The 14,433-nt window shown below is 34.6% G+C and overlaps 1 protein-coding gene across 3 annotated transcripts; it reads left to right on the top strand.

Annotated features, from left to right (window-relative positions):
* The first annotated feature begins 55 nt into the window (after positions 1–55).
* Positions 56–13,499, top strand: LOC128159583 (uncharacterized). Of its 3 annotated transcripts, none has more exons than XM_052822712.1 (2): positions 56–208; positions 11,584–13,499. In XM_052822712.1, the coding sequence occupies exons 1-2, from the start codon at positions 155–157 to the stop codon at positions 13,150–13,152; spliced, it is 1,623 nt and encodes a 540-aa protein (XP_052678672.1). In that variant the 5' UTR covers positions 56–154; the 3' UTR covers positions 13,153–13,499. The 3 variants fall into 3 exon arrangements, with proteins under 3 accessions (XP_052678672.1, XP_052678673.1, XP_052678674.1); XM_052822713.1 differs by lacking the exon at positions 56–208 and adding an exon at positions 770–925; XM_052822714.1 differs by lacking the exon at positions 56–208 and adding an exon at positions 785–930.
* Positions 13,500–14,433: the final 934 nt, after the last annotated feature.

Here is a 14,433-nt window from a genome sequence, read left to right as displayed (position 1 = left end):
AATTTCCTGGTATATCATGCTCTGCCTACTTATTACGTTATTTCCTGGCATATCACTAGCTTTTTCTACATGTACGTATATTTACTATATCGGCAAATTATTGCTATACATGTAATATATCATTTCTTTGTCCATCCAATTTGTTTACTGTGTGATGTACTGTTTAACAAAGAAATATAGAACCTGGATTTATTACGCTCGTGATAAGGTATAGTATCATTACATTTTGAACAATAATCACTTATATTTGCATATCCATTGTTCTTTCCCACTGCAAGTCCATACGGAGGAATTGCAATTATTTCTCTATAATCGCAATTGCTCCGCCTGTATACTATGACGTTAAAAAGGTGTGACGATATATACTTTTCCATGACATTATAGATTTTAAAAACCACTATACGGTACATCATGTGTTTTTCACCAACTCCATAAAATTGATATATTTAATTAAAACAAGTCTTATTATAACATATCATTGATTCTGTTAACAATCAATGTGAATTAAAAAGGTACATCTCAGTCTGAATATTTATTTTTGATGCAATCTAGGCTAACCTAAATCTAGGCTAATACAGGGTATTTGCGAGTGGTAAAATGCAAATATGAGTAAAAAACAACGATTATTAAGTGAACATGGCGTTATGAATAGCAACTGCTCTGCTGGCATGGAATATGCCAACAGAACAATTGCTATTCATAACGCCATGTTCACTAAATAACTTTGTTTATTTCTTAAGTATTATCGTTATAAATATGACCCTGTGTGGTGCCCCAACTTATTTCATTCGGCATATCTCGGTGTGATGAAGGGAAGCGGAATGGCCCGAGGTTTCCGAATACTCTTTATCGGTTTTGCTTAATCTGACTGTGTGGTTATACACGCGTGTGTATCTATGTGTGTGTGGTGCCTTTTGTTGCTCAGGTAAGGTATGTTATTAAGACAAATGGTACATTCATTTTCTTGATCTGCTCATAAGTAAACATAAGTATGGTAGTATATGGTATTATTGGACTCCTTCCGTAGAAGACGGACTGACAGGCTATGAAAAATCTATATCTACCATTCCTTGTCATTTTCTGGAGAGTTAGGATTATGTGGCTTCTTGTAGATTATGAACCAGCTGTATATAAACCGATTAAAAGATTGACTTGCTGTGTTGTGATGTTAGATGGATACATATGTAGCTAGACACATGTATGTATAAAGGGTTTAACAATTTAAGTCGGGTCCAATGTATCGCACATAGGGTTCACGTTACTGTCTATTGTGTGTTTTTTACCAGCCCCGTAAAAATGAGATCAATTGTTACGTAAGACACGCCCATTTCCTTTATAACGAGGAAAACAGTATTGGTAACAATGTTTTCGGAACCGCTCATCTTCTAAACAACACAAACAGGGCTGCGGACCGAGATGTGGAGACAAGCCTGAATCCCGATATTTTCTCCGTATATGTTTTCCATGCCCCGCGCATATCCCAGTCCCCTCAACAAGCTGCGAACACAGCAACAAATGCAGAAGATTTAAGAAGACGAAGAACTTACATGTAGCTTACCCCTCTAAAACGAAAAACTGAAACATGTGCATATATGTTGTAAAAAAATCTTTTCTTTATTTGCAATACAGTACATGTACGTAACAGGAAGTTCAAAACAAAAGTTACCAAAAAATATTCTTATTTTGAACAATATCACTGTTTCTGAACATAGTTGGAAAGAAAGAAAGAAAGAAAGAAAGAAAGTTTGTGTTTTTGTTTTTGTGTATAATGTGTGTGTGTGAAATTCCTGCTTGTGTTGTTTAGAAGAGGGGCGGTTCCGAAAGCATTGTGACGAATACTGTTTTCCTCGTTTCAAAAGAAATGGGTGTATCTTATGTAACAATTGACGTTCGATACAAAGTTTAGAATATTCCATTCAAACGAACATTTTTACCACTTCAGTGCGCTTCATTTTACTTTCAAGCGATAACTTCTCTGTTGTTTATTACCCACAATTCTTTGCAAACTTTGATACTTACTGGTCCAGTAGAGAATGTTGATGTATGCATGCATAGTTTCATTCAAAATTGTCTCCCCAATATTATGAAACTAATTGTTTCCGGAAGAAGCGGGGTGGGGTGGGAGAAGCTTGATTTTCAAATGCAAAATTTAAAAAAATTGAAAATTCATTTGTAAATTGAATGAAAACACACTCTCTTGATGTTGTAGATGGCTATACATGTGTTTTCTTTCGGGAATTTTTTGCTGCTTACTTTAAATGATTTTCAAATGTCAGACCTGCGCATGTATGTAAGCACTGGCAAACCACTGGTTCGTCATGCAAAAGAAAACACGTCTCTCAAATCTAGTTCCCCGTAAGCAATAACACAATGCACAATGATCTGCATTGTTTATTTTGCCAAAATTCATATGAATTATAAGCAGTTGTAACATACATACATAATTATAAAATATCCATACACTCTATCTAAGCAAAAGCGAACGTCACTACTATAGTATTAATGTTTTACAATATTCTACAAGAAATATTATCCATACATGCAAATTCATAGGAGGAGAGACCCTATAGATAGATAAATCCTTAATTTATGTAAATGATATAATAATGATAATACATTAATTGGATGTACAAATAGCCTGGCATTCTCGTTTTTTACCAGCCTCACGCAGATACATTGCGAGACGGCACAATTGTTTGCGATTTATAATGGCAAGTTGAACTAATTTGAACATGGAAGGACGAGTCCAGTAATATTTTTTTAATTACAATACACGTAGACATTTATAAAAAGGACAGATAGGTATAAAATGGAATTCATCCTCGAGTTCACCTAAATTACAATATTTGCAGATACGCATCGATCTGACAGTTCCATTAGAACGGCCTTGCTCTTCCAAAAGCATATGCGATGACAGTCTACATGTATATTTTGTTAAAAGGACAAGGTTTTCCGGAATATTTTTACGCAAATAAAATTGCAAGGAAAAAAGTCAGGCAGATACTTGTACAATAAACATTAAGAGGAAGCAGCTACACAATGCTCAATTGATATCATTGAGCATGCCAAAAATTCTTTACAACCCAGTTGGATTTAAATTTTATCGATATGGCATTGAAAAAAGTTGATTTCTAGCATTTAATGAAATATAAACGTGTGACACACAGTGACGATCCTAACTCAAGACTTGGAATCACTTCTATACCTTTTATGTCATAACCAATGGTAACGACCCACGTGAAAAAGCCGCGGGTATTTACTTACAAGGGTTGATCCAAACGCAATGGCACAGATGCGATAAAGTCGTGAAAAATCCGCATGAAGTGACAACAATTCGTGCTTCTTATATTGAATAAAATATTGTTTAAATTAATATGAAGATTTGTGCTTTGAGATCTCTACCGAATTCAATTCAGTCCTGATAAATTGAATGCATCATTATGAATATTTCTAAAGATAATATATTTTGTAGAGCGTGAGGTAATGATTACACTTAAGAACTAGCAAAGATTATAGAATGAGATCTCTTTCCCCAAGCTACAAGGGATTGCATACAATATGATTTCACAATAGGACTGGCATGAGTTTCATAAAGGGTCATACACCATCTTTTATCACCACAGTTCTTTGGCACTGTAAGCTACTGTCTTTTAACTACAGTAAAAAAAGGAAGTCATAGGAAGTGTCAGTGCTGTCCAGGTGTTGATCTGTGTGTACACAAAATCATGTTGTTTAAGGATCCTCGACACCCTGTGAATTCTTTTTTTTATGACAGTACGTCACAACATGGCGATTTTCACCCATATTGTGAAACAGTTTGTATCCCCAAAATTTAGTGTCTATCCCTGTAGCAACTAATAAGTGTATCTTCGGTTTACTGGCTCGTAGGTCCCGGGTTCGAATACTGCAGGTACTTTTGTTTTCATGAATAGCAGTGAAATTTTAATAGTTGATGTCTTCTCCAAAATTGAATTTTTTCTGTCATTTTCAAGTCGAACACATGCTAGAAATCAACATCTTTTGAGTTTAGAAGTACGGGCTTGTAAGCAGAAAACAAGAATAACGAGAAATTTCTGATTTCCTAACAAAGCTATATTCCCATCTCTACTTTTGTATCTACAAACAAATCTTTATGACTATCTAAATTTATATAAACTACTTCAAAACAGATGTATGGTACTCATAAAAAACACTTATGATACGCTTTGTATGAACCAATACGGACCATCATGGGATACTTGGTCACAATGCTTCAGGCATTTACTCTGCCTGGTACAAACGACGTTAAGTCACACAGTATAGTGCAGATGTGCAATAATGAAATTAGTGCATGAACCACAGCATTGTGTGCACTACTCTGTCGTTACAAGGACTGTTAATAAGTAAACCATGTTCATGACTCCATACTGTGGTGGACTAGTCCTTACAGTAACAATATACATGTATATATTTACATTTTCCAGTGTCTTTTCCGATTTTGTACTACATATATATAACCCATAATACAAATGACGCCAAATTGAGGCGCCAGCGGGGTTTGCTTATTCATATTTAAATATTTAATCCTACGATGGCTTAAAATTATATAAGTAATAAGGAAACATTCTTTGAATATTATGAGGTGATAATTTCGGTCGGGGCGTGATCAAATCTATCATAAAGCCCGAAAGGCTTTATTGGATTTGATCACGCCCCGACCAAAATTATCACCTCATAATACTCAAAGAATGATTCCTTATATAGTGCCCATTATGATTGTCTGAAACACACACTGTGGGTTATATAACGCACATGTCTAAATACTAACTGCTTAGCAATAATTAGACAGGCCCACTAACCTTTCCGCTAGCGACGTCGTTTTTAAATCTTTGGCGTTCTAATAGATTTGTGTAATTTAGTACTCGATATAAATCAATATAAATTTGCAACGATGCTCTGTTGTACATCTTTAATCATTTTTTTTCCCAAAAAGTAACTAAACTAGAGCAGAGCTCGTGGCAAAGCCACGAGTAGGTCTTCCATTGTTGCTGCGAGATGAAAATTTATGTGATTTGGTGTCAAACGATTATAATGACTAATGACTAAAATTTCACTTCTGCTTTTGTTATAAAAACGTGCTGTGATTAAAACCCTGTATAAAGACAGGAAGAAAATATTTTAGGAAAACTATTTGTCGAACACAGTTTGTGTAATATTAATTGTTTTGAAAACTTTTTGAAAAGTTGCGTTCCCGTGGCGTGTTCACGGCGTTGTAAAATTCATGGAATCGCCGTAGGATCACAAGGAAAATTCAGAAAGGCGTTCTTACAGAGCTCCCAACTACGTTTCCACAGTGTTCTACTTGGCGATTGACTGCCCTCTCGCTGGGTATCCGCCGAGCGCTCATGACGTGCTAGGAGTTTTTACCGCGCATCCACAGCGTGCTCTGTGCGCTGACTGCGTGTACATGCGCTGTTGGAGACTTAACGGCGCTGTCATGGCGACCCTACTCCACTTCTACGGCGTGTTTATCGGAACGCAGAGCCACGGCGCGTACTTTGTGCATGTTCAAAGTGCGTGCCGTCGCATGGCGTTCTAAAATGTTCTAGGCTAGGATATCCCACCGCGGCGAACGAAGATGCCGTAGAGTTGTTACGGCGCTGTAGAAGACTCTAATTTGTTTACCATGGCGTTTAACATTATTCAATTACGAAGCGGGATCGCTGTGAGGACGCAGCTCCAGTGTGACAGGGGTTTAAACAATGAGAAGTTTAATGGCGAGTTAAATTTTTTAGGGTAGCATGGATTGTTATACATTACATGTACTCATGATTCATGTAAGGAAATGTACGTAAAAACGTGCATAAAAAACACGTAACTTCTGTAAATAAATCTTTCTAATTTTTTGAAGACTATGTGCAAGTTTAAATTTGTTTCGTGCTGTCAAAATTTGTTAATAGCCAAAATTGATGGCATCTCTGAAAATTTATTCAGGGCTGATATCATTTGATAATACGAGTAGACTTGAACATTTAAAATAATAATCAGGTATTAAAGATCATCAGGAGAATTTATGCATAAGTGAGCGTCTAAATTTTACTCCTGATATACAGACACCGCTATGTACCGTAAAATTTTATAACATTATTTACAGAAATGAATATTACTTCTCTCTACGATGCAATAATATTCAGTTTTTTTCTCCTTTATCGGATCAACAGTTATTCTCTCGGAGAAAGTTTACGTATGTATTTATTAAAAAAAAGGGGGGGACACTTCAATAAAAATAATGGTGTTACGGTTTTTATTTTCAGTTAATTTAATTAAATGTGACAAAGGCGCATATTCGGTCGGATTTTTGGAAACATGTACATGAAGTAAATTTGATGCAAGTTCCATGTTTGTTTTTTGTGGTTTTTATTTTTTAATTTTTTTTGTTTCTCTCTGCTTTATCATAAAGATAAATCAAAAAACTACGTACATGTCACAAGCAATATTTGCCTTCTCTATTTATCTTGTATTTTAATAGATTGGGTAATCATTGTTGAACTAAAATTAGTATTCCACTGGCTGTAGCTAACCTTGTAAGTAAATTAAGTTGCATGACATCCTCATAGCACACAACTTCAATACAACTTTTTTTTAATTCAATTTTCATATAATTAGCAATAAAGAAAATCCCCAAGAACACATGTCCATCTCACTGAAGTGTAACTTTGAGAAGCGCATATATTTTTTGGAGGCAGATATGTCGCTATATTATAGTCTGTAAGTCAAGTAAACTAATCTGTCCTAACTTGCAATACTTTGATGATTTCTATGGCGACCACCTGCATAGCATAATGTAGTCGTATTTCATAACATCTTATCCCAAGAAAAAATTACATTTGACTTAAAACTTTTAATTATAATATACATTATTCTGTTCATAACTATCTATAATAGAAGTTTAGCGTGTTCGACATGTTAATTTATTATAGCCACGTTCTCAGATTACGATCTCGCACCTTTCATGTGAAAATGAAAGTCTTGTTGTTTGATAATTGACCACTTTGAAGAAAGCACCCTTCGAACTGTTGATTAATTACATAACAATTGATGATCTGCAGCCATAAATAAGCTGGGGCTATATATGTTCTGAGATTATTGCGCTGTTCAAAGTGACACAAGATTTTCGATAGCACGTGGCGATTGAATTTACGCAATAAAGAAAGTTGAAATTTACAAAGACTGACCGAATAAAAAAACGGGTGGGAAAGAGAAACACGCTCAGGAGAAAATGTTACACATAAGAAGACGTCACTATCAAATGATTTTCGACAGATCTGGAATTAAAAAAAAAAGCACTTGGCAGCGGGGCGGTGGGTGGGCAACACAGAAATAAGTTCGTTTTCACAATGAAACTAACGACCATGCATGTAGAAACACTACAGAAGTTATTAATATGTGACCGATAGAATCTAAACAAAACTTGTTTCAAAACTCATGTGAATATTCTTTAAAATAATCACCGTATGCCTTAATTCAGGGCATTCTTTTATCGTGTCAGCACCTACCGCAAACATGACACTTTGATCATAATTTGATTTGATTTTTTTAAATTACCTTGTACGCTGTCGTATAAATCAATGCTAAATCAACTGTACGAGTAAAATTAATTTTTCTGTTCATCTTAAACCAATATAATAGTTTTAAACATAATAAAAATAGTTGTGTTCGTACAAAATACCAAACATGCACGCGTGATAAGGTACATATGTACATGTAGAGGTCACTTGCGCGGGATCTCCTCGGCCATGTGCGAGCTAGGGATGATCATCATTTAAAGGTTTTAATATGATTGAAAACATTATTTGTACAGTTTTTAAAACATTTAAGACTTACAAACCAACCATTCAAATATGTCTCAAGAGTATTTCCGATTTGGAGTAATATCGCTTTAATAATTTTCAGAAGGACTTTTTAATTTACTCTCCATTTTTTAATTTAACTAAATACAAAATGAACAAACTTTTATAACATAAAATTAAAGCAGTGTACAGTGTATTAACGGCTATATAAACTCAAACACGTTCATATTCATGTAAGTGTGCGGGTGCGAATCTTGTGTATTAGATAACTAGTGCAGCCGTGGATGATTTCCTTGGCCGCGGGCGAAGGATAGATTACATAAAGGTTTAACGCATACACACGCACAGCTAAGAACCTAGGAAGATTTGAAAAGTTTGCAAATTAATGACTTAATTCTATCAAATAGAAATTCTTTTTTTACTTAAAACCCACCATTGATATATATGTCTGATATTGCATTAGATTGAGAATGGCATTGCTTTTATTAATTAACTGAACGATTTCTTAATTGACACCCTATCGTTTAATCCGATTGAAGAATAAACCTTTATGTGTAATCAAAACTGAAATAATTCTTCAGTTTGCAGCTAACTTAACTCATATATGAGAGACGCAACTCTCGTGTATTAGATAACCGCTGACCGCTAGGTAGTCCAGCCACGACCATGGTGGCAGATTTTCTCGGCCGTTGGCGAGGGATAGCTTACGTAATAATACACATCTCTGATTCAAGGTGGATTTTAAATGCATGCAGTATGATAACTAAAATGTAATGCATAGAATTTTTTTTCAATAAGTATTTTGTGTTTTACTAGAAAAGAAAAAGAATGTTTCGATTCTCGTCTTTAAGGATTGTGCACTATAAGAACTAAACGACAATGACTTCAACTTCTATTAAAAAAAGAAGCATGTGTTCTAATTTTTTTCTCATGAATTAAAGCCTCCTGTATAAACCATCATACTTTCTGTGGTAACTTTTTGCCAGTTTTACGCGCAAAGACTTCCGTTAACTTGCCAAATGAAAGCAGGTACATGTTAACATGTAAAGCTTTTTACACTCATATTACACAAATCACTTACAAAATAACATTGTAACGACCTTTATGAGATCCCAACAAACAACTTTTTCAGCGACAGCAATATCGAAATCCTAACCGTTTTTGAGTTATTAAGCAAAATCTTTTGAGGGCTACTGGCCCTTAATTTAAGGCGCCAGCCCTTTTTTATTGGTGTCAAATGAAAGCCCTTAACATTATGCACAACTTTTGTTCTATATGTATTTAGGAAATATTTCAAACTAAAAAGTTACGAAGCTAAAACATGAGAAAAATTTTGCTATTTTTAAAACATAGATTTCGATTGATTAATTCGAGTGGAATAATTGGAAGAAACTAAAATCTAAAAATCAGAGGACAATATTCAAAGTGTCAATAATAGAGATTTTTAACTATAAATTATTTGCTACGGATTATTTCGGAGCCTTTGTCTGGAAACTAAGGCCCCTAAAATTTTAGAAAAAGGGGAATAACTCAAAACCGGAAGTTGCGATTTCAATTTTTTTGGTGCTCTAGAAACCTAATTCAATTTACAATATACCGTGAAAATTTGTATGAAATCAAATGACAAACAAAAAAGTTATTGAGGATTTAAAAACGTCTAGAAGAAGAAAAATTATAATGAAGAAGAACCATCAGAATCAGTACAAGGTCTTCCGTTGGAAACGGAAGACCTTAATAATTGATTGAGTGGTATATTGGAATATTTAATGTGCGATCGGTTTGTCGTGGTCTCTTCAAAATGTCACGAACGTAGCTTTATAATATAGCCTTTGACGTAGGAACCCAGCTTTATTTTTCCTTCAGAGCGTATGTCTTCTATTTAATTTATTCATTAACATGACATTTTCTTTTATTAGATATAGGAAGCACGTTTAAGGTACCATGTTCACTCGCTCTCAATTTTAGGTTGATATATCAATTCCAATACATTTTCTAATGATTTCTATCCATCGAAGCAAAAAATGAATCATATTACTATGTAGGAACTTAGCAATTTGTCTTTAATTTTTTTTTTATTTCATTAAAGTGTTTAAATTTTTAGACACATTTACTTTTTATTACTCAAACTAACAAACCGAATAAAGGTGTCTCAAATATTTCTCTAAGTTTGAAATTAAATTAATAAAATATTGGGAGTTGTGTTTTAAAAATTGGGTAAGAAGTTTTCCATGGAAGATGACATGAATACTGTTCATATAATCTAAATAGCTTTTCTCGGTTTACACTTTTTGTTGGCTTAATAATAAAATTAGATTAATTAGTCTAATCGATTGAATAATTAGACACTCTTTACGATAATCCGCTATCGAATCGTTGACAGGTGAATAGTTTTCATTTTACATCAGAGTATATAAATTACAACTTATTAACGGTAAAGTACAGCAGGTGGTGTTTTACCTGTGAAGAGGACATCTTGCAGAAACATTATTTACCCGTTACAATTAGACAGTGTCCGTCCTTGAGTTACGACCCCTGATGTCCTAAAACAAATCAGTTTGTTTCCGAGGCCTAATTATAGGAGTTTTATCGAAAACAGCTACAAAACACCAAGCAGTTGTTTCTTTTCAAGACCACTGGACGAACTGGTATAAACCATGTAATTATTGTTAAATGAAGTTTAGGTTATGTAAGGAGGCTCGATTGTCAACAAATTAACCATCTGACCTACCTAAAATTTAAGGATATGATTTGTTTTCCTATAAACTAATAAAAGAAACCAGAGAAAATTCCCTAAATTTTACATTTAAGATTTAGGTAACTTCCTCTATTTTTATATATAGCTCTTCTTCAAAAAAAGGAGATAAATACAGTCTAAAAATAGCGACGACTATCGATCCCTCTTCAGCCGACGTTTCCTGTTTAAAACACAACATCCTACATAATGTGTCGTTTTCCTTTCACAACAATGAACCCATGTACACGTCGATATGTGTGTATTGATTGTTATCTAGATTAGGTCGTGTTTTATACAAATTGCTTTATTAATCATCATCATCATCATTTATTTATTATAGTGACATGGGTTACATCTTTTACAAGTGAGTAGTATACAATAACATGTATCAGACACCCGGCCCATTGGACCTATAAGTCACTGTAATACTAAGTAATAATTTTTAATTCATGCGCGAGAATTTACTTTGCTTAATTTAAATGCAGAATGTATAAAATTAGCAGTTTGTCTTGGAAAATTGCAAATGAGAGTTTGAAATAGATTGTCTTGAGATAAATATGAATTATTAGGAAAATTAACACTTTTGTAAAGTTCACTTCTTAGATTGTTATATAGAGCACATTTTAGAAGAAAGTGGAATTCGTCCTCTATTTCGTCCAAGATACAGAATTTACACGTGCGCTCAGTGACAGCTTCCCCCCGAAAACGTCCGGTCTCTATCTTCAGCGGTAATACCCCACACCGAAACTGTGCCATTGCTGACCTAATATGTTTAGGAAATAATTTTCTAGGCAGAAATTTTCCTTTAAAAGTTTGTAGTTTAGGAGTGTTATGTATATCTATTTGCCGTCTGAGTCCCTGATCTGACTGTTGTTTGCCGATAAAATAGGTTATGTTACATGGGTGCATATTTAAATTATTAATTATTATTATTATCATTATTAAAAGATACCGTCTCGTCTTAATGCAAAGTGTAATAGTATAAATATGTAGTTTTAAAATATTTATATTTGTTGACAGATACTGGTGAGGATGAAATCTGGACGTCAAGCTCCTCCGATTTTAAGATGCATCTCTGGCAAATTTTCCCGTAACCTGATCTATCTGACAGTATTTTGTGCAGCCATTATTTGCATTCTTGTCATCAATCATCTCATGTTTTATAGAACTAACCCTGAAACTTTCCATGATCATTGTGCAAGTTGGACAAATGAAACTGACTTTGTGATTCCTGGTGATGAAAAACTTGGCATGATGTCCCTCTACGAAATCTCGTGCCTGTTCACGCGATACGTCACTTCCCTTCAACGTCTTTGTACAGAACCTAAGCGTTTTGGTGACGTTGACTACGGCGGTGTTCGTATTTGCACAGACAGAGCAGTGGCGCCGAGTCCAGGATGTGTTATATATAGCTACAATCACGACCTCAGTCAGAGATTCACAGATCAGATGGAAGAACAATTCAAATGTGATGTGGTATTTTTTGGTAGAGACGTAATTTCTAGCAGTTATGACAGTACTAGTGGCTTTATCAAAGTTCTCGCCAGTCATCAGCAAGTCATAAGTGTTGTTGTCATGAAATTAAACTCCAAAGATTTCAAATATTTGACTCAGTTTATCCGTACTTTGCGTAGAATGCAGGTCAAGCAAATTATCATTGAAATTCACTTAAGCCCAAATTCAGGAACAAAATCGGACTACGTTCAAATTATGACGGCACTGCGGCGATTAAACGAGTCCAATTATTTTAAATATTGGTATGACAGAAATTGGAATTGTATAGGAAATGAAAGGAAAAGAAATAGGTATTCTCGATGCTGGACCATTAACATGTTTTTGAAAAATGGAGACGAAGAGGACGTTGTGATATCAAAGGGGTCCGACTTACCAAATATAGCCCCTCTTGGTACGAGTCCAATAGATGAAAATGAAAAGAAGAAGTATAAAAATGAGTACCTTAAGTATATCTCAAAACACCAGATTCTGTGCAAACAGATGCTTCGTCTTGGAAATATTGTGGATGGGGGGTGGGATATTTGTCATGATGTCCAGTTCCGTCCAAAGCCTCCGTGCATTGTGTATTCATTCGGAATCAATTACGATTTTTCCTTTGACGAAGATATGGAGAAAACTTACGGATGTGACGTGTTTTGTTTTGATCCTAGCATGAAAACCGCTGATTATAAGCATTCGGATCACATCAGTTTCTACAACGTGGGGTTGGGTGATAGAAATAAAGAAGTAACGGTCAGCGGTGAGACATGGAAACTCAAAACCCTGAGGACCATTCAAAAAGAGTTAGGTCACACCAATAGAAAAATAGACGTTTTGAAAATTGACATCGAAGGAAATGAGATCAGCACCATCCCTGAAATGATATCATCCGGGGCTCTAAATAACGTTGTCCAGTTATGTTTAGAATTCCACCACTACTATGATCTGGGCTCTCTTCGGAAATTATACGACATTGGTTTCCGAATATTTTGGGCCCATCAAAATCCTTTTGCTGCTTTTTACGCCAATGGAGAATCTTATTCTTATGGAATGGAGGTTTATTTTGTAAATATTAATCTGGCTGCAAATGTTTGACAAATCAAGTAGTCTGAATTAACTGATGCTCATTTACGAATGTTCAATCTTCTTGTGAGTGTGTATGTCACTGTATGTCTGTTTAAGAATGTGTGCTAATATAATGTTCTTTTATAATTTATTTCTGTTTATATGTTTTTTACAGTTTCATTTTTCTCTTTTGATGAAGCAATGTTTTCTTGAATTTAATGCATTGTCTCCATTACATTGTTTTGTTCCATTTCTATTGTTTCCTTTCAATAATACATTCTGTTACTACAAATATAATTTCATTTTTCATGTCATTTTAGGATGAAGAGTCCATGACAAAATGTGGCATCAGTCACAATAAAATTTGCGATACAATGTTTCCTTTCTTATTTGTCAATACCTATACATTAACTGTACAAATTATTACACGAAACGGTATAATTTTTTTTATTACAAATGAGTTCCAAGTATGCCATCAAACAAAACGCACTGTAAATGATAATGTATCTGAGTGCTGGTATTAGAGATGGGGAAAATGGCGTGTTCTTATTTTTTAGTCGTGCTCAGCTTTCGTAATATAACTTTATTTAAACACGGACGAATTGTTTTCCTTTTCCACTTCCACTGTAATCTTGTATGCCATCTGGGCCCAAAATTAGAAATAAACTTTTATAATAGTATAGATGTAATGGAACGGGCGTTTACATTAGTGAGGACTATACTGATACTTTACTTCAGGTGTATTGATAAGGAGGCTGACATTAGTGAGGGCTATACTGGTACTTTACTTCAGATGTATTGGTAAGGATGCTGACGTTAGTGAGGGCTATATACTATATACTGATATTATAGTACAGATATATTGGTAAAAATGCTGATTTTAGTGAGGACTACACTGATACTCTAGAACAAATGTATTTGTAAGGATGCTGACGTTAGTTAGGGCTATATTGATACTAGTGGTAAGGATGTTGATGTTTCTGAGAACTATTCTGATACTCTAGTACAAATGTATTAGTAAGGATGCTGACGCTAGTTAAGGCTATACTGATACTCTAGTAACAATGTATTGGTAAAGATGCTGACGTTAGTTAGGGCTATACTGATAACTCTAGTACACTGATACTCTAGAACAAATGTATTGGTAAGGATGCTGACGTTAGTTAGGGCTATATTGATACTAGTGGTAAGGATGTTGATGTTTCTGAGAACTCGTGATAAGGTATAGTATCATTACATTTTGAACAATAATCACTTATATTTGCATATCCATTGATCGCAATTGCTCCGCCTGTATACTATGACGTTAAA

Source organism: Crassostrea angulata, chromosome 8 (genome assembly GCF_025612915.1).
Source record: "Crassostrea angulata isolate pt1a10 chromosome 8, ASM2561291v2, whole genome shotgun sequence".
NCBI classification, from domain to species: Eukaryota; Metazoa; Mollusca; class Bivalvia; order Ostreida; family Ostreidae; genus Magallana; species Magallana angulata.
The sequence above is the reverse complement of the archived record's forward strand: the minus strand, read 5'-3'. Positions and strand labels throughout refer to the sequence as shown.

Bases quoted from the DNA above. Each gene is read 5' to 3' on its own strand.
- LOC128159583 (XM_052822712.1), top strand. From the start codon at position 155: ATGTACTGTTTAACAAAGAAATATAGAACCTGGATTTATTACGCTCGT. The intron at 209-11,583 runs GTATAGTATCAT...ATTTGTTGACAG, and splicing joins TTTATTACGCTCGTGATAAG to ATACTGGTGAGGATGAAATC.